At 52.1% G+C, this 24,350-nt stretch overlaps 1 protein-coding gene across 1 annotated transcript; it reads right to left on the bottom strand.

The window, feature by feature from the left end:
* Positions 1-4,195: 4,195 nt before the first annotated feature.
* Positions 4,196-23,279, bottom strand: DEF6 (DEF6 guanine nucleotide exchange factor). The gene is made up of 11 exons (XM_024557905.4): positions 22,715-23,279; positions 13,285-13,425; positions 12,468-12,653; positions 10,611-10,847; positions 10,378-10,524; positions 8,144-8,252; positions 7,647-7,945; positions 6,256-6,422; positions 5,953-6,151; positions 4,964-5,054; positions 4,196-4,785 (listed from the first exon to the last, which is right to left on the bottom strand). The coding sequence occupies exons 1-11, from the start codon at positions 22,808-22,810 to the stop codon at positions 4,562-4,564; spliced, it is 1,896 nt and encodes a 631-aa protein (XP_024413673.2). The 5' UTR covers positions 22,811-23,279; the 3' UTR covers positions 4,196-4,561.
* Between the last annotated feature and the right edge of the window lie 1,071 nt (positions 23,280-24,350).

The raw sequence follows: 24,350 nt of genomic DNA, 5'->3' as shown, positions 1-24,350 counted from the left end.
ATCAAATAGCACGTAAGTTCCAGGAGGGCAGGGGCTGTATCTGTTTTGTTCTGTGCCATATAGCCAGCACCCAGCATAATACCTGGCATATAATAAGAGCTTAACTGTTGAATAAATTAACGGACTTGAGTTCGACTCTTGCTTCATCCCTTTTAAGCTGTATGACACCCAGTCATTCATTTTAGAATGGATTCATTAGATGAACAAACAAACAAAATATCTGCTGCATCCTTCCTAAGAGCCAGGCACTGTGCTAGGTACCGGGGACCTAAGTAGAAGGGAGCTTCTAGTAGATCTACAAGCAGAGGCACAGCATGTCCTCCTGGGCCAGACGTTCATGGGCCTCAAATGTCCGTGGAATATATGGTAGTATGAACTTGACTGTTCAGGTTACCAGTGAGAGACTGGAAAGTGGGAAGAGTCAAGGACGGATCTGCATTTTAGAAAGCCCATTTAGGCAGCCATGGGGAGGAAAGTAAGCAAGGAGACCCAGTTACTGCTCTCATCTAGCTGGGAGGTGATGAAGGCCAGAGTAAGGTAGTGGCCATGAGGACGGATTTGAGAGTGACCAAGAAAACCCAATCAACTGGACTTGGAGTCTGATTAGATATGGGGCAAGAAGGAGAAGTTAAAGGCAAACACGCGGGTGGAAGATACAAAGGCCTTAGCCATAGTGTTGATGGGAGAGACCTGGTTCTTCTTGCTGCTGCATGTAAAGAATTACAGATCAGCCAATCTATTAGTGTGTAATCACTTTATTAGTGGCTGGTTCCCATGGAAGAGAACAGGACTGGGTAGAGTGGGGGGTGAGAGGTAAAGTTTCAGGGCAAAGCAGGGCGGCAAAAGTAAGAGCAGCTAAGACCAGGGTGGCAAGCCCCCCGGGTGGCCTGAGGCCAGGTGGCCAGAGGCCCAGTGGCCCAGTAGCCAAGAGCTCCCAGAGCCCCCGAGAAAGAGAGCAAGTCCTTTTTTCTGAGGACTTATATAGTTGGTGGGATGGGAGAAAGAAGTTACATATTGATTACCCAGTAAATGTGGTGCCAGCTTTCCTGGGGGAGTGTGACTACCCAAACTTAGGTATGTGCGGGGGTCTGTTAGTCCGAATCCTTATCTTGCGCCGGACTCCATTTGTTCATCTTGTTGGAATACAGATATGTGACAGGAGGCAGTTACTTAAAATTGGGGCACTTTCCAAAGTTACTTATGGGCTCTTTCTGTAAACATCAGGGACTCCCTCGTAAAACAGAGAGTGACCAGAAGTAGACAATTAACCAAAGGTTTTTTATCGGCTTCTTTGGGCACCGTGGACCCTCTCCCACTTTCCAGGCCCTGGGATGAAAGCAGTTTCCAGGCTTTCTTTCCCAGATAGTGGAAATGCTACATAGAATTTCAAGGACGTCCCTTCTTTCTTGCTAACATAGTGTTTCTTGTGATGTTGGAACACCTGGCGATATCATCAGACCAGGCTCAGGACTGCTGAGTTAGCATGTGAGACATATCTCCTTCCTCCTCCCTACCTCGGTTTACTATTTAATCTTCCTAATTGGTAAAAGGCGTTTCCTGGCAACCAGGATACTAGACACTGGCCAGTAAGAGTATTGCGGCCTCAGAGTTCTTCCTGCGCTGTCTCCTGCCTCAATAGCAGTAGCCGTGGGGATACAGAAGGAGAGATAGGTATGAAAGTATGAAGGAGAGAGAATCTCCCAGATTTGATGATGGGTTTTGCATGGGGTGGGTGAGAGGGAGGGAGCAAGTCATCCTAAATTCCCAAATCTCTGTCTTAGGCAACAGGTCAGTGAATCAGATCATATGGGAAGACCCTGGTCAACTAGCTCAGTTGGTTAGCGCGTCATCCAGATATGCCAAGGTTGGGGGTTTGATGCCACTTAGGGCGCATACAAGAATCAGCCAATGAATGCATAAATGCATGGCACAGCAAATCAATGTCTCTCTCAAAAAAAAATCAATACACGGATAATATGGAAAGAGAAATAAGTTTAGAAGGCTTTTGAGCCTCAATGTCTTCACATGCAAAACAAGAATAATAAGGGACTTCTGGCCAAGATGGAGGTGTAGGTAGACACACTGTGCCTCCTTGAACAACGAAAAGGACAACAATTTAAAACCAAAAACCAACCAGAACTGACAGAAAATTGAACTGTGTGGAAGTCCAACAACCAAGGAGTTAAAGAAGAAACATTCATCCAGACCGGTAGGAGGGGTGGAGATGGGCAGCCAGGCGGAGAGGACTCGCGGCACGGCAGCAGCTGGAGGACCCAGCAAGGTGTCAGATTGTGGAGTGGGGCAGGACAGGCTGCAGCTGGTGGACCTGGCAACAGGCCTCACAACCCAGGGCTCCAGCGCGGGGAAATAAAGGTTCAAACCATTGATTGAAAACACCCGTGGGGGTTGAGGCAGCAGCAGGAGAAACTCCCAGCCTCACAGGAGAGAGAGCTCGTTGGAGAGACCCACAGTGGCCTAGAATGTACACAAACCCACTCACTGAGAAATCAGCACCAGAATGACCCAATTTGCTTGTCGGTAGCAGGGGAAGTGACTGAAATCCAGCAGAGAGCGGAGCAAGCTGCATGGTTCCCTTCCAGACCCCTGCCCCACATACAGCATCACAACTAAGCGATGAGGGTTGCCCCATCCTGGTGAACACCTAAGGCTCTGCCCCTTACTACGTAACAGGTGCATTGAGACAAAAAAAAAAAAATGGCCCAAGTGAAAGAACAGATCAAAGCCCCAGAAAAAATACAATTAAGTGATGAAGAGATAGCCAACCTATCAGATGCACAGTTCAAAACACTGGTAATCAGGATGCTCACAGAATTGGTTGAATTTGGTCACAAATTAGATGAAAAAATGAAGGCTATGCTAAGTGAAATAAAGGAAAATGTACAGGGAACCAATAGTGATGGAAAGGATACTGGGATTCAAATCAACGGTGTGGACCAGAAGGGAGAAACACCCAACTAGAAAAGAATGAAGAAACAAGAATTCAAACAAATGAGGAGAGGCTTAGGAACCTCCAGGACATCATTCCAACATCCAAATCATAGGGATGCCAGAAAGAGAAGAGGAAGAACAAGAAATTGAAAACTTGTTTGAACAAATAATGAAGGAGAACTTCCCCAATCTGGCAAAGGAAATAGACTTCCAGGAAGTCCAGGAAGCTCAGAGAGTCCCAAAGAAACTGGACCCAAGGAGGAACACACCAAGGCACATCATAATTAGATTACCCAAAATTAAAAATAAGGAGAGAATCTTAGAAGCAGCAAGAGAAAAGGAGACAGTTGCCTACAAAGGAGTTCCCATAAGACTTCCAGCTGATTTCTCAAAAGAGACCTTACAGGCAAGAAGGGGCTGGCAAGAAGTATTCCAAGTCATGAAAGGCAAGGACATTCATCCAAGATTACTCTATCCAGCAAAGCTATCACTTAGAATGGAAGGGCAGATAAAGTACTTCTCAGATAAGGTCAAGTTAAAGGAGTTCATCATCACCCAGCCCTTATTATATGAAATGTTAAAGGGACTTATCTAAGAAAAAATATAAAAAATAGGAACAGTAAAATGACAGCAAACTCACAGTTATTAACAACCACACCTAAAACATAAACAAAAACAAAAGCAAACAACTAGAACAGGAACAGAACCACAGAAATGGAGATCACATGGAGGGTTACAACAGGGGAATGGGAGGGGGAGAGAGGAGGGAAAAGGTACAGAGAATAAGTAGCATAAATAGTAGGTAGAAAATAGACAGGGGAAGGGTAAGAATAGTGTAGGAAATGTAGAAGCCAAAGAACGTATATGGAAGACCCATGGACATGAACAAAAGGGGGGGAATGAGGGTGGGAGGGCTAGACAGTACTTTCCTAGCCACTGTACTATATCTTTTTCTTTTTAAAAAAGATTTTTAAAATTTATTTTTAGAGAGAGGGGATGGGAGAGAGAAAGAGAGGGAGAGAAACATCAATGTGTGACTGCCTCTCACATACCCTCTAATGGGGATCTGGACCCCAAACAAGCATGTGCCCTGACTGGGAATTGAACCAGTGACCCTGTGGTTCGTAGGCCAGCACTCAATCCACTGAGCCACACCAGCCAGGACCACCTTACTCTTTCTTGGAACTGTAACTGTATTTGAGGGAGGAAGAGAAGAAATGGCAAGAGAAATGGACAGCAGACCTGATTAATAATTCACTCCAAGAGGAGTTTTTATTTGGAAATGTGCCTCCACAGCTGGGTGGCAGTCTGGGGCAGATGGCCCCTGGCTTGCTTGTTTCCTCCTCTCCAGCCCAGGGCAGCGGATCCTTGGGGTTATGGCACAGGATCAAGTTCTTAAGGATCAGCATCCCAGACAGCTTCAGTGGTCTAGGGCCTGGGGCTGATGCAAAAAATAAACTAGGTTCCATTCTGGACTGTTTCATGGTTGGAAGGCCTTGGCCCCTGACACCAGGTCCTCAGCTCCCTTTTTTGCAGGGGCCAGTGTCACCCACAGGCCAGCTGTGGCCAGGTCCTGGTGGGCATGAATTTGGGGGTTAGGGGCTAGCAGAGGCTAATTTTCTGGTTCTGGGTCCACTTTATCTTCCCGAGGGGTGGAAGCTGAGATGGGAGCCTCATCCCCGCCATTGATGGACTTCTGCTGTTCACTGGTGCTGGGTGACGGGGTCCTGTTGCTCCGGGATCCCCAGCGGGTCAGGCGCTTTAGGGAGGAGTCACGGCGGGCAAGTGGAGGAGGCTGGAAGCCTGTGAAGGAGCTGCTGGTGGTGGGACGCTTGTCTGGCAGAGAACAGGCGGGCATGAGTTAGGAGAAAGGTGCATGAAAAGAGGAGAGGCTGACGGGCCCTGCTCAGCCCTGGGATGAGAGGAGGACCTCCTGTAGATCTGGGGGTACCCCTTCTGCCCTCTCTTCTCCCTCCTCACTCTGGCATGGTTCCAGGGTCTACCCCCCTCTCACCTCCAGGCTCAATGGGATGCATGAGTCTGTTCATCTGGACGTTCCAGTGTTTCACATTGGTGCTGGCCTGGCGCAACTTCTGCTGGGCGGCCTGTAGGGCAGAGCCAGTGGAGAGTGGGTCAGAGCCACTACCCAAGACAGGGTGCCTTGATCTTTTGAGGTGCACAGGCCCCTTGGCATGTAACAAAGGCTACTGATCTTCTCCTCAGAAAAACTCATGTATATTCACAGAGTTACATATATGTACAGAGTCCCCAATTTCAGGGGACCCATAGTCTCCCGGTAAAGGGTCAAATATAATGGTAATTATAGTTTTCATTTATCAAGCAGCCAAGAGGTGCTAAGTATATTTATTATCTTATTTAACCTCAAGAGCAGAAGTTAACAACAGACAAGGATGAAAAAGGTTGTGACTTGTCCGGTGGCACATGCTGACCTCCACACCACCGCACCACACTCACTGCCCCTCCAGGAGCTAACGCAGAACCCTCTGCTCCCACGCTCACCTCGCCAGAAGCAGTGGGGGGCGGGGTCACAAAGGAACTTTGTTCTCCTGTGTTACATATTTCTGTGTTTAAATTTTTTTTCAATGACTGTGTAAGCCAACAAAGCAAAATAAAATAAACAATATTAATATAAAGAAAACGTCAAAATAAAATCCCTCTTCTATGGAGATTTGGGCTCCAAGGAGTGGATGCAAAATACAGGGCTAGCAAATTATGGTCTTGGAAGAATAGAAGGAAAATTTTTGTTCTCATTAATAATAATCATAAAAACAGCAGCTCATGTTTCTTCAGCCCTCACAACATACTAAATACCTCATATTATTTCATTTAATCTTCATAACAATGCTATTACCTGTCCCTCTTCTCTGAGGGACTTGAACTCAGAGAGGTCAGGCAATTCACCTGAGGTCACACAGCCAGAGGAGGATAGAGCCAGGGTTTGAGAAAAGGCCCGCTTCCACCCAGCCCCACCCCAGGTCTCACCTCCACGTCCTCGTCGGCCCTCTGCCGGTTCTGCCGCACCTCCTCCAGCTGCTGCTGAGCCTGCTGCAGGGAGCGGCTCTGCTGTGCCATCTCCTGCTGCAGCTCTTGCTTCTCCTGCTGCGCCCGCTCGATGTAGCGCTCCTGCTCCTCCTTCAGCTGCAGCAGCTGCTTCAGCTTCTCTTCCTCCTCCTCCAGCAGTCTGCCGGGCGTGCACTGTGTCGTCTCCAGAGCCAAGGCACCTGGCAGGTGCTCAGCAAGTGGGACGGTGTGGGAGTCAGGAAGGGAGGGGTCCCTCAGTCCTACCTCGTCTGAGCTAGACGCACAGCCTCCTCGTCCCGCCGAGCTTTCACCTCCAGTTGCAGAGCCTCCTGAAGCCTCTGTTGCATCTCCTCCAACTCCTCGATGCGCTGCCGCTGCCGGGCAGCCTCTTCCTCCTTCAGCTCCATCTCAGCCTGCATGGAGGCCCGGGCCTGCCCAGGGATGCAAAGCCAGGTCAATGGGGGCATAGGAGAGGGAGGTGACAGGTATGCTGTCCTTTCCCCAGGGTCCTGCTAGGCCAGCCCAACTAGTTATCTCCAGGTGAGAGTCTGAAGAGTTCCTTTATGTCAGGGTTTCCGAATCTGATCGTTGAGAACCTGCCTAGGTGAGATAATGCTCAGTGAGCAAATGCTGCAGGGCGGACAGGGGCTCAAGTCATCCCCGTCCTAGAACCAGCCTTAATAATAATTATTATGTATTATAATATAATGTGTTATAATTATAATTAAGGCTAGTGCTAAGAAGGGAGAGACTATAATTGTAATAATTGTTATAACGACTGTTTCCTCATTTGATCCTCACCAAACCTCTGTGAGCAAAGTTCTACTAGCATCAACACGTCACTTGATAAGTAATCGAGGTACACAGAGGCTACCTTGCCTCAGCTCTCAGGGCTCCTAAGAGGCAGAGCTAGGAACGAATCCACTGTCTGACTCCAGTTCTCTCTCTTCTTAAAAAAGATTTATTTATTTATTTATTTTTAGAGAGGGGAAGGGAAGAAGAAAGAGAGGGAAACATCAGTGTGTGGTTGCCTCTCACGCGCCCCCCACTCGGGATGTGGTCTGCAACCCAGGCACGTGCCCTGACTGGGAATCTGACCAGCGATCCTTTGATTTGCAGGCGGGCACTCAATCCACTGAGCCACACGAGGCAGGGGTGACTCCAGTTCTCTTAAGTTCTAAACCTTATTGCCTCTACACGCTTAGTCCGCCTCCACTTCCGTCCCACCTTCCTCCCATTCTGCATTCCCCAAAGTGGTTTCACTGTAAACTCAGATCGAGTCTAGTCCAATCTATTCCAACCTTGATCCAAATTCATCCGTAATGACATCATCATTAGCGACTCCTCAATCCAAGCCCCGCCCCCAACCAGGCCCCAATCATCACCTAGCACTCAGCTCAGGCCCCACCCAATCCTTTGGCTTGGGCCCCGCCCCATACCATTTCTTCCGTTGATCTATCCCTCTGCTAGTTTCCTGAACCCTCCATCCTTCGCTATCCACAGGCACAGGCTCCAAGCCTATGGTCTCTGTCCCAACAGTCCCTCATTCCAAGCCCGCCGCCATCCCGCTGCTCACGGGCTCCGCCCTCGCCTCAGGCCCCGCCCCGTCCCTAGCTCGCTGGCCTAGCTGTGCCTCAGCTCTGGACCGGCCCTACCTGCTCCGCCTCTCGCAATTGGCCTTCCAGCGCTAGCTGCAGCTCGCGGTGCTGGCTGCGGCGCCGCTCCTCCTCCTCCTGCAGCAGGCGCTCGGCCTGCCGCTGCGCCTCCTGCAGCAGCTCCAGCTCCTGCAGCTTCCGCTCCTTCTCCTCCTGCAACTGCTGCAACCGCAGCAGCTCCTCCTCCTTGGCTGCCCGGCGCCTCTCCCGCTGCTCCCGCTGCTCGCGCCGCTTCTGCTTCAGGTCCTTGTGCAACGACGTCTTCCCCTCAGCCTGCAGCCTGATCGCCATCTGGATGGCTGAGGAGGGAGCGGGAGGGGGTCAGCAGAGGGCCAGCCCGGGGCAGGGTGGCTCAAGGTGGCCCACCGCTGGAAAGGGGCCTTGGGAGACATTCCACTCGGCTCCAGCCTCCCACTGGGCAGTGTGTCATCACCTGCTTTACAGTGATGAGGCGAGCGAGGCCCAGCTACACCAAGACCACCCCATGAGCAACTCACCAGCCGTCCACTCCTGGCGCTGGCGCGTGTCCGAGGCGCTCATCTCGTACGTGCGGGAGGCCGTCTTCACACAGAACATGCAGCGCTTTCCCTCGCGGTCCGGCAGCACCTGGGACAGGGCAGGTGATCCCAAATAGACTGGCTTGCTTCACTGGGTCAGGGCGCACCCACCCTGCCCCAGGGTGCTCCAGCTCCTGCCCCTACCCCTCCTGGCTGACCATTTTCCCTGGGCACCCCTCCCACCGTCTGCCAAGGGGCCCATGTGGCCAGCTTGGAGGTTAGTTATGGGGGTGTTTGTGTCCCCACAACTCTTGTAGCCTTTGCTCTTTGAAGGTGGGGTGGGCAGTTTTCATGTTAATATCTTAACGAGGGGCCTAGCCTGTGGTCGAGGCTCAGTGTTTATGCAGATCAGATCATGCTTGAACACCTCCGGTCACAGGGTCCTTGCTATCCAGACCACTCACTGTCACAGATATTTTGGAGTGTCTACTGAGTGCCGCTCATCGTTCCAGGCGTTTGGGATAGTGAGGCGTGCCTAACAGACCAGATCCCTGCCTTCCCTGAGTTACATTCTAGTGGGAAACAATAGCTGCCACCTTTTGAGCTTCTTGGATTCTAGGGCCTGTGCTAGTGTTTTATATGCATTCATTTTATTCACTCCTCCCAGACAGTCTTGCCGGGCAGCCAGGCTGGCAGGCCGGCATCATTATCTCCACTGTACAGAGAAAGATACTGAGGTTCTAAGAAGTCCAGGATCTTGCCCAACTCTCACCGCCTATTAGCGTTCGAGCTGGGTTTTCTGCCTAGATCTGTGTTCGTTCCACAGAGACACCACAGTTTCCTCATTTGAAAAAAAAAAATGGACAGAGCCTAGGGTGGCTATAATTTTTTAAAATGTGCCCTGGCTGGTGTGGCTCGGTGGACTGAACACTGGGCCTGCGAACCAAGAGGTCACTGGTTCAATTCCCTGTCACGGCACATGCCCGGGTTGTGGGCCAGGCTCCTCTTTGGCAGCAAGCGAGAGGCAACCAACTGATGTTTCTTTCACACATCGATGTTTCTGTTCCTCTCTTTCTCCCTCCCTTCCCCTTTCTCTGAAAATAAATAAAATATTTTTAAAAATGGAAATTAACAAGGGTTGAGGCGGATATGGAGAAACTGGAACCCTCGTACATTGCTGGTAAGAATGTAAGAAGGTGCAGCCACTATGGAAAACAGTTTGGCTGTCCCTCTAGAAGTTAAACAGAGTAATCATTGGATGCAGCAATTCTGCTCATGGGTATGTACCCAGAGAAATGAGAACACGTGTCCACCCAGAAATTTGTACGTGGATATTCATGACAGCATTATTCACAACAGCAAACACATGGCAACAATCCATATCTATCAACAAATGAATAAATAAGCAAAATGTCATATATCTAGAACGGAATATTATTCAGCCACGAAAAGGGATGAAGTCCCGATCCATGCTGCAACACACAGGGACTTCGGAAACATTATGCTGAGAGAAATAAACCAGACACAAAAACCAAATAGCGCACTATCCCACTTACATGAGGTACCTACAATACTCAAATTCATGGAGACAGAAAGTAGGGGCTGGGATGGGGATGCGTTATTGCCTCCCGGGTTGGAACGATGAACACGTTTTGGAAATAGGTAGTGGTGATGGTCACACACCATCGTGAACATATTTAATGCTACTGAAGTGCACACTTAAAATGGTTAAAGGGGCAAATTCCACGTTAGACATATATTTTTACTACAATTTAAAAAATGGTTATTGTAAGCCTCTAAAATAATAATGGGCAGAGCCAAGGGAGGAGAAGGAGGAAAGGAGGGGAGTGTGGAGAAAGAACAGGCAGGTGCAGAGTGGCCACAGGGAACGGCATGTGGGTGAAGGAGAAAGGCCAGTGAAGAGGATTTTGAGAAAGTCTTGCTGTGTGGTGTGAGACGAAAGCTGTCTCCTCTGAAATCTTTCACCAGGTCCACATTATTCACCATGACTGCAGTATTTAATTTGCAGTTTGGTTTAAAAAGAAAACAAAACAAAACAAACCCCCTGACTTGGATGAGAATGGCCTTCAGGTACCAATTTGCTTTACCTCATCGAAGCAGGAACTTGTCACTGGCTATTCTTGATTTGCCCCCTCCTGACCCTCCTGCCCCCACACCACACCGAGGACCTTCCGGGCCCTGAGGCGTGCTCCACCCTTCCCCTGTCCCCTCACCTCCACACAGCACTGTGCGTCCAGTGGGATGGTGCCCCTTTTCTCTGTGCACTCTTCGCTCCCAAAGTAGCAGAGGCAGCTGGGCTGCAGCTGGAACCAGCGTTCTGCCCAGTTCCTCCTCAGGTGTCCTCGCTTCCACAGGTAGCCCTGCCAGCCAGAGCAAAGTCAGAGGCTGCGCAGTCCTCCCTCACTCCTCCCTGGGGGTCCTCCCCTAGTTCCCAACTTGGCCCGACCTGCTTCAGGACATCTTGGATGAGCTCCTGGTAGACCTCATGGATGGCCATGCTGAGGGTGTCCCGCCCCACACCTCGCAGACAGCGGCCAGAGTTGAAGAGCTCCAGGAACTGCCAGACGCTGAGCCCTCCCGTGGTCTGGGCTGCCTGGGCTTCCTGTGCTAACAGCTCCTCCAGCTCCGCCAAGCTCACCTCCAAGCTCATGCTGCTGAGTACCTTCTTTAGCAGGTACTCCACCTGAAGGAGGAGAAGGCAGGCCTGGTGACTGCAGCGGGCAGTGTTGCCACACTAACACTAGGGGGCGCTCCTGTCTGGCTCCCGGGCAAGGGCAAAGGTGACCAGGAACAGGGGTTGGAGGTAGGGGCAGAAGACTAAACTGGTGGAGGCACCACGGTAGATCTGGGAGGGGATCCTGGAGCTCCAACCCCAATTCGGGTATCCTCTCCCTTTCCCCAACCTCCAATCCCACTCCTTCCTGTCTAAATTAAGGTCAGGTGAAGGTGGAAGCCATGGGCTGGGGGCCAGGCAGAGGCGGAAAATCACACAAAAAAATCTATCAGAGGGTGTTCAAGGGCCCTCTCACCCAACGCCCTCACTTAGCAGATGACAAAACTGAGGCCCGAAGGGGGAAGTGACTTGTTCTAAACCACACAGCGAGTCGCTGGCAGCCAGAACTTGATGCAGGTCTCCCGAGTCCCATTTGAGTCCCATTGCAAGCCCCAACCCTGGGGACCCTCCCTTGCGGGAGGGCAAGGGGACTGGGGGTGGGGCTCAGCAGGGCAGGGACAGGAAACCTGTTACGGAGGCACAGGAAGTGGTGGTTGGGGTACATCCTGCTGCAGCTGGTTCGCATGCATGCTGATCACAGCAGCCAGCAGCCTTCCGAGAGGCCACCTTGCCCTGACTGGCAGGGGTGGGACTGGGTGGATGGACACGTGTCCCTCTCCTGCCCTGGCCGCTTCTTGGGAAACCCTCCCCAGGCCTTTCACGGGGTCTCGGCTGGGAGAGGGGTGGGGCGCGCCAGTCAGGACTCAGGTGGGCCCTCTCATTCCTCCCCCAGACAGAAGCAAGGACACAAATCTGAGTGCAGTTCGACGTGCCAGTTCTCCTCGCAAACACAGAAGCCCTCCCCTGTATGCCCTCATCTAAAGACCTAAATTCACCCTGTCGTCTTCACAGCCAAGAGGGCAAAAGGGTGGGGAGAAGGCTGAACAGATGGGAGGAGGATGGAGAACGGAGGGAGGGTGCATGTTGACTGGAAAAGGGGGCACCTGCCCTGGCTCCACGGATGAGCTGAGGAGGGAAGGGTGGGATTCCAGGCCTCCACTCCTAGGTTACCTTTCGGGGGTCCTGAGCTGAGTCTGCCCTGGCTCTCCCCAATGTTGTAGAGGACAGGAAGAGAAAATCTGGAACCAGGACCAGACTCAGTTGTCCGCCAGGAGGAATTGGAGAGACGGTCCCTAAAAGTCTCCCTCCCCCGCATAGAGCCCCTTCTCCGATTGCCACAGCACCTAAAGTCCTGCCATTAGATCTTAAATGTTCTTGTTCTTAAATGCCCAGTCAGGTGTCAGGCATTTACACTTTTGTGTAAATAGAATTGGTAGGTCGTTTTCCTACTGTGAGGGCCAGCAAAACCCTGAAGGAAGTGTAGTTTTGGTTCTCCTGGGAGAAGGCACAGGTGTCCTGGTGTGGGCGATTCTGGGCACCTGGAGATAGCCGGGTGTGGACAGGTATCAGCATGGGAAGACAGAGGAGAAAGGGGGTGTGGGGAAGTGCAAAGGCGATTTGGCTTCCTTCATGGTTTTGCTGAGGCCTGGCCCCGAGTGATTCAGTCCCTGGGGCGGCTGTCACCCTCACCTCATCAGGAACCATGATCAGGGGGTACTTGTCCTCAGACAGGAAGTTGAAGAGGCACCAGAGGCGGAAGGCATCCTGGTTGGACAGCATGCTGTTGCCGTTGCTATCCACCCGGTAGTTCTTCTTGGCCGTCAGGGTCCAGCACAGCTCATCAAAGTGCTCCTTAACAAAAGCCCCCTCCTCCACCTGCCACCAGGCCTGCAAGTCAGCCAAGAAGGCTGCCCCATCCTGGCCCCACCCCTACACTAGGCTCCAGCTGGTTTCTTGGGACATCTCTTCTCCTGTTCCCCACGCAGCCAAATCTGGGTGCTAACTTGAGGAATCCCCGAGCTGATTACCAGGTAACTAGCTGGTTCCAACCACCCTGCTCCCTCAACCCCCAACACACACATCCACACCCACCCAGGTTCCCTGCCAACAGAGACACTCCAGCCCCGTATCCCAGAGGAGAAAGAAGGGGAGGCCCAGGGCAGAACGGATGGTGGAGAAGAACCTGAGAAGACAGTACGGCTGGGAGGAGCAGGGGGTAGCACTGGGGGAAATTGGAGAGCTCTTTGTACAGGTTGCAGCTGGAAGCTGGGGGTGGGCCTAGGCAGGGATGGGGTGGGAAGTTATGGAAGGGTAGATGCTAGGGAGAGAGATGAGGAGACTAAAGGTGTGTGAGTGGGAGCACGTGCCTGGAAAGTGAAGGGTGGAAATGGGAAACCACAAGCACAGAGGGCATAGAAATAGGAGTTTATAGGGGGAGGAAATGTATTAGGCTGCCGGCTGGGACATGGGGAGAGGTTAGAGGTGCCTCTCCCGTGCTGGAGCTCACCTTGTCCAGGATGTACTTGTTGAGGTAGGGCATGTATCCCTGGCTGGAAACAGGACCATCGTCATCATCTCGGAAGTGTTCCTCCAGAGCCACGGGGTCGTGGGGGATGTGTAGGACAGTGTACAGGTTATGGGACAGCACCTGAGACAGAGTGGCAGTTCGCCGTCCTGTACCCCAACCAAAACTGGGCCACCGGACAGCTCCCACCTATTTGCCCCCAGCCCCATCCTGGCTAAGTCCTCTGCACACATCATTTAGTCATAACCAAAACAGATTAAATGGAATATTATTCAGCCATCAAAAAGAATGATCTGGTCATTTGCAACAACATGAATGAAACTTGAAGGCATTATGCTACGTGAAATAAGTCAGACAGGGAGACAAATATGTATAGTGCTCTTGTATGTGGAATCTAAACAAAACACAACAAAAACCCTCATAGATTCAGAGAAAAGATGGGTAGTTGCCAGAGGTAGGGGTGGGAGTGGGGAAAGTGGGTGACGGGGGTAGAAGTTACAAACTTCCGGTTATAAAATATAGTCATGAGGATACAATCCACAGAATGATGATCATAGTTAATAGCACTGTATTGCATTTTTTAAAGTTGCTGAGAGTCCATTTCTCCATCAGGAAGGATGCTGGTGTTGAGGAGAGTAACTACCACGGCTTCCAGCGTTTTAACAAAACCCCAGATGCGTGGCCTTCCGGCCAAGTGTCTGCATTTTTTTCCAGGGAGTAAATCATAAAAGTTCTCATCACAAGAAAAAAACTTTTTTTGTAACTATGTATGGTGACAGATTTTTACGAGGCTTACCATTGCAAAACAGTCAACCCTTGAACAATGTGGCATTAGAAGTGCCAACACCACCTCCATGCAAAGTTGAAAATCCAGGTATAACTTTTGACTCCAGAAAAACTTAACTATAGTTGTCCCTAGGTAACCATGGGGGATTGGTTCCAGGACTCCCGTGGATAACAAAATCCACAGATGCTAAAGTCCCCTTATATAAAATTGGGTAGGACAATGCATACAGTTGGCTCTCTGCAGAACCCCAACCACCAATTGAAAATACTAGGTTTTTTTTTTTAAATCCTCACCTGAGGACACACCCACTGATTTTAGACAGAGAGACAAGCGGGGGGAGAGAGATAGACAGAAGAGAAGCATTGATCGGCTACCTCCTGCATATGCCCCGACTGGGGACCAATCCTGCAACCCTTTGGCGTACAGGACGATGCTTTGCTGGTTTTGGTCCACGGTTGGTTGAATCTGCAGATGTAAAACCCATGGATAGGGAGGACTGAATGTACATTTATTGAAAAATACAGGCATATAAGTGGACCCACGAAGTTTAAACCCAGGTTCAAGGGTCTACCGTATGTACAAATACTGAATCATTATTATGTACACCTGAAACGAATATGTGAAATGTCAGTTACACCTCAATAAAAAAATTAAACTTATACACTTACTAGGCACCAAAGACTGAGCTAAGCACTTTACATGTAATTCACTTAACTCTCATCACAACTGTTAACATCCCCCCACTTTAGAGATGAAAAATACCCCTAGGCCATGAGACACTAAGTGGCTCACCCACTGTCAGAGAGCCGGCAGAGCCGGGATCAGCCTCAGGCAGCCAGGCTCTCAGCCACCTCACTGGGTTGGGGGATCCGTCCTCTTTCTGCAGAAAAGGACACCGAGGCTTGAGGGATTCAGGAGCTTGCCCGAGGACCCGCTGTGAGCAAGAGCTTGGATTCAAATACAGCTCCGCAGATACCAGAGCCCAAGTACTTCGTATGATGCAGGGCTGTCTGCAGGGAGACAGCCTGGCATCCCAGGGCAGAGCCCCCAGTCGGCCCATTTCCATCAAAGATTCAGCGTTCAGGCTGCAGTGTGCCTAGCATCCAGGTACGGCTGCTGGGGTGAGGCCCTGTGCGATTCCACGACTGCCCCTCTAAAGGTGGAAGGGAGCTGGAGAGGCTCAGAGGAAGCTTCATGAAAATGGTCTGTGGGATGTGGAGGGCAAGGCCCAGAAAGGGTGGTGGCCACGACGGTGTGGAGGAGAAACACGGGCTGGTAAACAGACCCTTGATACTAGAACGAAGAGGCTGAAGCATGAATGGGGAAATCAGGGGAAGAGAATCGTCTTGGGGTAATTGTATCATCACCGACAGCATGGTGGTTAGTCACTATTGTGCCAGCCACTGTGTGGGGCGCTTTCTCTACCCCATGTCTAATCTCCACAACTGTGGTACCCAGACATTAGCATCCCTGTTTTTCAGGTAAAGATACTGGGACTTGGAGAGGTCGAGAGGAATCAAAGGCAGGACTCAGGTTGGAACTAGATGATTCTGGCTCTGAAGGCGGCCTCCCTCTAAAATACTGGTCATGGGTCTCTTTCCCTAGTAGACTCCGATCTCTGGAACGAGGTCTCCGTTCGTCCTTACGTCCCACACCACCTAGGTTCTCTTCTGCACACCAAAGGCAGTCAACAAGTGCTGCATTTCACGGCTGGTTCCACCACCATCAGTTAATCTTGGAGTCAGCTTCTCTGAGGCAGGAGCCGGCAACATCTAGAGATGGTATGCGAGCCGAGCGTTCGTTTCTTTATTCTTTTTCGTGAGGGAAGGGGGAGAAAGAATCCAGGCTTCTCCCCAATGTTCTCCTGGGCCTCGGGTTCAACGTGGCAAAGTGGGGTGTCACGGGGCCCAGCAGAGCAGCGGCGTTTTTCTTTTCCGTAACTTCCCTCTGGGCAGCCATCCCTAATCCCCACCCAGCCCTCTTTCCCACACTCTTTCAATTCTCTCTTATGCAATCTTTGGTTCTGCCTTCTCTCGTTCTAGAGGACGGCTGAAGTTTCTTCCTCATGAACTCTGCTCCCTCTCCCTTATTTTGGTAATAGAGGCTTGATTTCCCTTTGCGAAGTACTTCTCCCCTGCTCTCAGTATCTGTGATATGGAACATTTGCACCTGTCGCCAAGGGTGGACACGTCAAGGTCCCAGTGATGGGGCCCTGGCCAGCGTGGCTCAGTTGGTTGGAGCATCGAGCTGTGAAACTAAAGGTCACGGGTTTGATTCCGGGTCAGGGCACATGCCTGGGTTGTGGGTTTGGTCCCTGGTCTGGGTGAGTGTGAGAAGCAACTGATCGATGTTTCTCTCTCTCCCCTCTCTGTAAAATCACTAAGAATATCCTTGGGTGAGGATAAAAAAAGTGATAGTGATTGGTTCAAGGAAGAGCACATGATCAAATCTGGGCCAGTGAGAGTTAGCCCTAGGATTTTTGCTTCCTCTGGTGAAAAACAGGTAAACTCTCCATGGAATTGGTAAGTTGTTGGAAGATACATACATCTGACACCTTTGTTCCTGTGTAGGAAGTGCCTGCTTAAAAATAAGGTCATCAGTGGAAAAAAGAGGTGTCAAGGGATAAAGAGAGTCATCAGCCCTGGCTGGAGTGGCCCAGTGGATTGAGCGCCAACCTGCAGACCGAAAGGTTGGATTCCCAGTCAGGACACATGGCGGGGTTGCAGGCCGGGTCCCCAGTTGGGGGCATGAGAGAGGCTACTGATCACTGTTTCCCTCTCTTTCTCCCTCCTTTCCCCTCTCTCTGGAAATAAATAAATAAACAAATAAACTCTTTAAAAATAAAAAGGGATAAAGAGAGCCATCAGTTGAGAACCTGGATCTAGCCATGCCCAAAGCCAACGCTTTGCTTAGAGTTTGGGTTATGTGACCCAATAAAAACCATCTCCCTCTGGTTATTTTGAGTTAGGTTCCTGTCATTTGTGTCCAGAAAAGACCTACTATATCTGTGATCATAGGATACCAGTCCCCACTCTAAGAGGTGCCGCTGGCTCAACGCCACCTACACTCCAAGGTGACGAACACGAGAGGAATATCCACTTCTGAAGTGACCAGCGTTATTCTAAGAGTTTTACATATTTCCGCCCGTAGCCTCCTGGCCTCTTTTCAAATTACGCATGTCCTTATCTTCCTTCAAGCCTCAAAGCACCTGGTTAGGAAGTGCCATACTCCAGTGGCCGGGAACGGAAGACCAGGGACTGTCACTTTCTAGCTGTGGGGCCCTGGACAAACTCCTTCATCTCGAGCCTCAGTTTTGTTGTCAATAACATGGGATACTTACTACCTGCCATGCAGAGGGGCTGCGAGGATGGACTGCCAGACTCAGGTCTGCGTGGAGCAAATGTTGGTTCCCTTTCCATATCGAAAGCGTGACTTTTTACCTAACAAATTGACACAGATGCCAAAGACTGGTAATATCAAGTCCTAAGGAGGCTGTGGAGAAAAGGAGACTTGAATGCCCCACTGGTGAGGTGTGAATTTGTCGCCTTTTCGGAGGGCAAGTATCTATTATATTTGAAAATGAACACGGGCCCAGCATTCCCGATCGTCCCACCCCCACGTGCTCAAGCGAACCCCGCTACACTGGAGCGTTGTTTACGCTGTGGAGAGCTGGAGACAGCCTGAGGCTCCTTCAGGAGGGGACAGGGACGGCATGTGGTCGACCTAGGTGTGGTTGCGGAGAGTTTACTTCTGCTGCCCGTGTGCTCGTGGGCAAGGAACTTGACTTCTCTGTGAGGGCAATGAGGGCCTGCTCCACGGGGACTTTTAGAAGGAAGGGCTCAGCACAGCACTGGCGGAGGGGGGTGCACAGTGCACTGCTTAACAAAAGCTGTGAGCTGTTTTTATCGCTGTATTTGTGTGAACACATGGAGAGCTGTGCATGACACGCTGACAGGTGAAAAGAGTAAGCCGTAGGGTAAAATGTGGAGTGGATGTGTGTGCAAGGATTCGGTTAACCGCATAAACCGCTAGTTTAGTACGGCAGTCAAACGGCAGCAATTGCACATTGTTCAACCTCATACGTTTGTATGGAGAAAAGAATCTGGAAGACGCAGCAAACTGCTAAGAGCGAGCCCCTCACCAGCCCTCCCGTGGCGGGGAGGGACTTCCACCTTTGACATTACATTTGTCTTTGAATTGTATTAACTACTAACATGTTTTACTTTTACAATAAGTTCCACCTCTTAAGAAATTATATTCTGCACTCTGATTTTTTTAAGCAGGAGCACATATCGTTTTTATGACAAACACTTTAAGCTACAGACAAAAGCAAAGGGTGCCATCAGCCACGATTGCTAATATACCCTGGAATGAAGCTGCCTCCTAGTGACATTCTTTTGCTCTTCCTGTTTGTGTGAGCATGGCTGGGTGTTCTACGTTCCCCGAGGGCAGCACGGACTCCAGCCTCAGCCCTGACACAAGCTCGGTACCGTGTCCCCGTAAGCTGAGTGTTGCTGACTGATCCTCAAGTCTAACTTAAATGCTCCGTTGGTTTCCCATCATCCGCAGAGTAAGACTCCCTCCAGGGGCCTCAGGCACCGTGGGCCCTGGCCTGCCGCACCTTCTCTGACCTTATCCCTCTCGACCACTTCTCTCCAGCCACGCCAGCCCCCTTGACAGCCAACGAGCCAGGCACACTCTTGCCGCAGGGCCTTTGCACCTCTCTTCCTTCAGGCTGGAACTTTCTTCTCCCAGGTCATGGCGTGGCTCGCACCCTCTCCTCCTTCCGCGCTTTCCTTGGACGCCAGCTTCTCGGGGAGGGCTTCTCTGATCACCTTACTTGGATCTATAACCCCATCCGCTCTAACCCCCGTTTCTGCCTTATTTCCTCCGTGTCATTGATCCTCTCCCATCACATGACACCTTTTCACTCCTTTCGTTTCTCATCTGTGTTCTCAGACTGCGGCGTTAGCACCGCGAGGGGTGGGAGGGCTTCTGTCTGTCTTTCACTGCTGTATCACTCACTGGGTCTGGCACGTAGCGGACACGATACTTCTGTTGAATGAACTTAAATGCTCCATGAGGAGAAGTAGGACGAATACAGGAGGCAGACAGACATGGACGGAATCTCTGAGCGAGCTGACCCCACTGGGCCTGTTTTCGTTTCTCTGATGCTTACGGGGCTTCAGTGAAGTTACACACAAACCCTCCCGCCCAGGACAGAACCTGCCACACAGCAGCACGCATCACTTGAGCTACTTTTCTCCCCGGTTTATTTGCCCACACAGTCCTCTAAGACCTGCCTTCCTCACCTGTACCTTTTTCTTTTAAAATCCTCACCTGAGGACATTTTCCCCCATTTCTTTAGAGAGAGAGGAAGGAAGAAAGGGAGAGAGAAACAGCGACTAGTTGCCTCCCATACATTTGCGCCTGGACCAGGGACAGAACCCAAAACCTAGGTGTGTGCCTTGTCTGGGAATGGAACCCGCAGCCTTTTGGTTATGGGACGGTGCACCAACCAACTGAGCCACGCACGCTGGCCTGGGCTTCACCAGTACCTCTTGTCAGTGGAATCTGGGGAGCCCAGGGCAGAGGATCCGATCCCCATGAGCTGTCTGGTATCAGGACAAGGAGGAATTAAAGGCTCCACACACTTAGGGCTCGGGGCCTCTCCCCACAGAGCTTACCAGACCTCAGACTGCCAGGCTTCCGGTGCCTGCGTGTGGTGGGGGCTGGGGTGGGGGTGGGTGGACCAGAAGAGGGTCGGGTGGGAAGGGAAATGGCTGGGATGGGGACCAGCCTGAGCCGGGCAGTCCTCAGCCGGAGGCAGGGGCTCTCTTTATCCTCGTCTCACAGAGGGGGACGTCAAGGCTCAGAGAGCCGCAGCGTCTCACCGAAGGAAGGACTCTAAAGCCCTGTGCGCCACCTCTGTGCTCCGTCGGCTCGGCCGAGCATCCGAATCACCTGGGGAGCTGGTGAAACTGAAAAGTGCTGGGGCCCACCCAGACCTACTGACTCAGAGTTTCCGGGGTGGTGTCCAGGTGCCTGCAGTTTTCACAAGCGCCGTTGGCCTCCCCACCCACCCAGGTCGTCTCTGACCTCTGGGTTGGCAGCCAGTGACCTTAAAGAGGCTTCATGTATCCACTGTCTCCTCTGGAGGCACGTGGGGGAGTGGTTATCCTTGGGGGTCAGGAGTTCCCTAAAAGCTCAAGTGCAGGGACTGGGGCTGGTGCCGTGCCCATGGTTGGGTCGTTTCCAGCCTTGAGAAGCAGATGCAGACAGAGAACCCATCAAAGCAACAAGCCATGACTGCGGAAAGCACGAACAATCAATCTCCTCTCCTCCCCTCTGACCTCTCCCCCGAGACCTCTGCTCCCAGAAAACGTCCAGACTCCCTGGGCTCCTTCTCAGAGGACCGGCTGCTCTTCTTCCTCCCTCTGGCCTCATCATGGCTTCACGCAGGACACACAGGGGCAGCCCTCCTACCAACACATCAGGGCGGAAGTGGCGGCTGTCACAACGGGCAGAGCTGGCTCTGGCCGGTGCAGTTCTCCTGCTTGGTTCCAACCAAGGACTCCCAAGACCGGGACAGCTTTAGTGAGAAGGTGGGCCCTGCTGGTATGTATCTCTCATCTGCTTCTTCCCCGCCTTCTGACCACTTCTCTATTGCTCCTTTTCCTCTCCGGTGTCCCCACCCCCGACACGATCACTACTTCCTCCCATTCCAGTGTCCACTTCCAATGACATGGACCCTACCCACCCACCTGCCTGACACTCTCGCTCCGATTCCCAGCGTGAACCCGTTCTCTGTCGACTGGAGAGAGAAATCTACCACTGATCTTTTGTGACCAAAGAGGCTGCTGGCAGTGGGCTCAGTCTGAGCTGTAACATGATACAGACAGCGGGCAGTTCAAGTACGCAAGCTCCCCCTGGGCTCTCCCCTGCAAACACTCAACCTGTGGGGGCGGGGAGCAGGCACTGACCCAGTCAGAGGCCAACACAGGCTCAAGCAGAGATGGATTTTGGACAATCTCCTGTCTAAACTGAGACCCCACTAGATGACATGATCAGTGATAAAAGAATTGAAGCAGAATACAAGGAAGAACCTGCCTGTAGGGACATTCTCACAGATTGTCAAAGGCGGTAGTGGACTCTCCTTCCTGGGGGAGCCAAGAGTCATTTATTGGATGCTCACAAGTCTGGCAAAGGGACGGATAATTGGCTAGGACTGGTTTGGGACATCCAATCACAGCATCTCCAAGTTCAGGAATAGGGTGGCGCTAACACCTATCCAGTTCCAGTCATCTCTCTCAGGTTTCCAGGCTCCTCCTACCTTGGTCATTAAGAATGGAGGTTTCCTTGAGACTGTACCCCTATTTTGGTGTGCCCAGGGAGACACCAGGAATCTAGGGCTTTAGCCTCATGCCAGGTACATAGTTGGTGGTCAATAAATATTTGTGGAGTGAATGAATGAACCCCTAAGGCAGATCCCAGAGAGCGGAGGCCTCCTCTGCTCCTGTCCCCACCGTTCCCTAGCTCTCATTGTTCAGGGCAGCGGTTTTCAACCTTTTTCATCTCAGGGCACGCATCAACTAATTACTAAAATTCTGTGGCACAACAAAGATATAGTATAATTTTGATCATTCACACCGAACGGCTATTATACTGTTGGCTGTTTTTTTTTTTGTTTTTTTTTGTTTTTGTTTTTACTTGACAAGCTAAGGGGACAGAGGTCAGTACCACTGACTAAATAGTCAGGTGTTGCATGTTTTAAAAACTCTTGCAGCACAGCAGTGTGCCTCTTGCAGCACACGGGCTGAAAAATTGCTGGTTAAGGGTCTTGCTTCTTCCCTACTAACTAGGGTGGAGAACACAGCACTAACCCAGGACTGGAGGAAGGAAGGAAAGAAACTTTCTAGCCTGTCAGGAATTGTCTAGCGCAATCACTGATGGGGCCCTTCCTGGGCTCAGATTCCACCTCCTCCCAACCTGAGGTCTGAAGTCCTAAGATAACAATCTCCTAACTGGGTGGGGCAGAGGGGGAAGGGAAGGGGAAGGAGGAGCCTGGCAGCAGTATAATGGGGTCTTTCGTTCTTGCCCCTTCCCATCTCTGTTCCGTCTGGGAGGCAGGCTCAGAGGAGCTTTTCCACCGAGGGTGACTGAGCCGGCCTGGTTTGGACTAGGCAAGGCTCTGTGAACCCGTCTCTCAGCTCCAGGAGGAAGTGGCCGAGAAGTGCTAGCTAACTGTCTCCTTTCAAAGCCAAGAGGAAACGGCAGGAAGGGCTGGGGTGCGTGCCCAAGCTTGACTCCGAGATGTGTGCTCATCACATGGAGTCTGGGACGTCACCTGGCCCGTGGCCCTCCGAACCCCATGTTGCCACCTACACCATCCCGACAGCTGAGGGGCAGGGCTCTGGGCAACCGCTCTGCATGTCCCCCCTGGTCTATAGACAGTAGGCAGCAGCCTCCACCAGGCCTCCTGTCGCCCAGTACTGGCCCCCCGTCCAGGCCGGGGCCTCTGGATGGCAGGGTGCCCGGAGAGTAGCAGTGTTCATGCCCGGCTCAGGCGGCAGAGACCGATGAGGTGTGTCTGCCAGCTTCCCCAGGGCCCCGCGTGCCCCTCACCTTGAGCTGGGACTTGGAGACCTTGCCGCTCTTCTCCACATCCAGCGCGGTGAAAGCATACCAGATGGACTTAAGCAGCTCCTTGCGCAGGGCCATGGCTGAGGCACCCGCCCGGGGGTGGCTCTGACACCAAGATCCGGTTTCAGGAAATGCAAACGGCTGCACAGACCACAGAGGAGCCCAGCGCGGAGCGAGAGCTCCACCTGCCTGCTCGCAGGCTGCGTGTGCCGGCGGTACCAGCCTGTCGCTCTTGCGGTGCTCGGGGGGGCCCCTCTTGGCAAGGCACTGAGGACCTAGCCCCAGAGAGCTGGAGCCCCGGTTGTGTTCGGCTTGGCCTCCCGGGCTGCCAGAGGCAGCTGCTGAGGGAACAAGTCAGCCCATCCTGACTTTGGAGTCAGCCGAGGTTTGCTGGGGGTGCACTTACTGGGTTTTAGATAAGTTACTCGACCTTGCTGAGCAGCTTCCTCTTTGGTAAAGCAGGAAGAATGCCCATCTCACAGAGTTATGTGAAGGTCTGAGAATGGAAGTAAAGCACAGAGGAGGCCCTGGACAAAGCATTTCTTGTGGTGCCTCTAACAGCACTGTGGCGGTGGGGCTCCTCCCAAGCAGAAGACAAAGGCAACAACACAAAGCTGGAGGAACTGGGCCAGGGCACCTCTCCAGGTCAGGCGGATGTGGCACGTGATTTGCTGCCTCCCCCTCCTCTGGACTTTCTTCCTAAAACACACTCAAGAGCATCACCCACTCCGGGCCCACTGGACCTGACGACCCAGAGACTGTTTCTCAGGCACACAGGGGTGGGCCTTGTGGTGGGGTAGCCGGGGGCTTGGGACTTAGGGCTCTCCACAGAAGTGCTGCCAATAGTTCCGACCCAGTGTCCATCAGGCTGGGACACACCCCCACCAGGAACAGGGGTCACGGACGTTCAAGGTGCCCACTTAGGCAGCTGACACAACCCTTCCCAGGGGCGTGCTCCAGCACCCCTGCTCCCAAGGAGCAGTAGCAAGAGTACACGGGAACCTGCTAGGCATCCCAGAAGAGGACACCTGGGCTGGGGCAAGACGGTTCCACTCCCGGGGGGGGGGGGGGGGCACGGGGCAGGAATGCGCTTGGGGCACCTCCAATCCCTGCAATGTTTCCAGGCAGGAGGGGTTAAACCTATAGATTCTTTCCTTTCTCCTGCATTTCTTCCTCTCCATCGGGGCGGGTCTGGTCCTACCAGTTTTCAGTGGGGTCCAGCTGTGGCTTTGGAATGCCATAACATGGTCCCAGACCCCTAGGGGGGCACCCCCAGATCTAGGACTTCAGCACCAGAGACCCTCAGTAACCTGAACAAAGGCACCTCCTGCCCTACTCCAACAAGGGGTTTTGCCCACGTGGGGTAGCTGACTGGGTCTGGAGGGGCTCTGAGCATGCCACACAAGGTAAGGTGGGACAAACCAGAATTCCTCCAGCCTGACCATCCTGAGATCCAGCCAGCCTGGAAGCAATGGTCACACTGGACCCACTTAGCCACCCCGAGGCCCACCTGTTCAGCGGTGGGCAGGAAGCCACGGGCAGGTCCTCAGGTCTCATCTCACACCTGGGTGCCCTCCCACCTGCGCCCCGGTAGGGCAGCCCCACCAGTCCAGCTCCA

This window comes from Desmodus rotundus, chromosome 11, assembly GCF_022682495.2.
Source record: "Desmodus rotundus isolate HL8 chromosome 11, HLdesRot8A.1, whole genome shotgun sequence".
In the NCBI taxonomy this organism is placed as follows: Eukaryota; Metazoa; Chordata; class Mammalia; order Chiroptera; family Phyllostomidae; genus Desmodus; species Desmodus rotundus.
The sequence above is the reverse complement of the archived record's forward strand: the minus strand, read 5'-3'. Positions and strand labels throughout refer to the sequence as shown.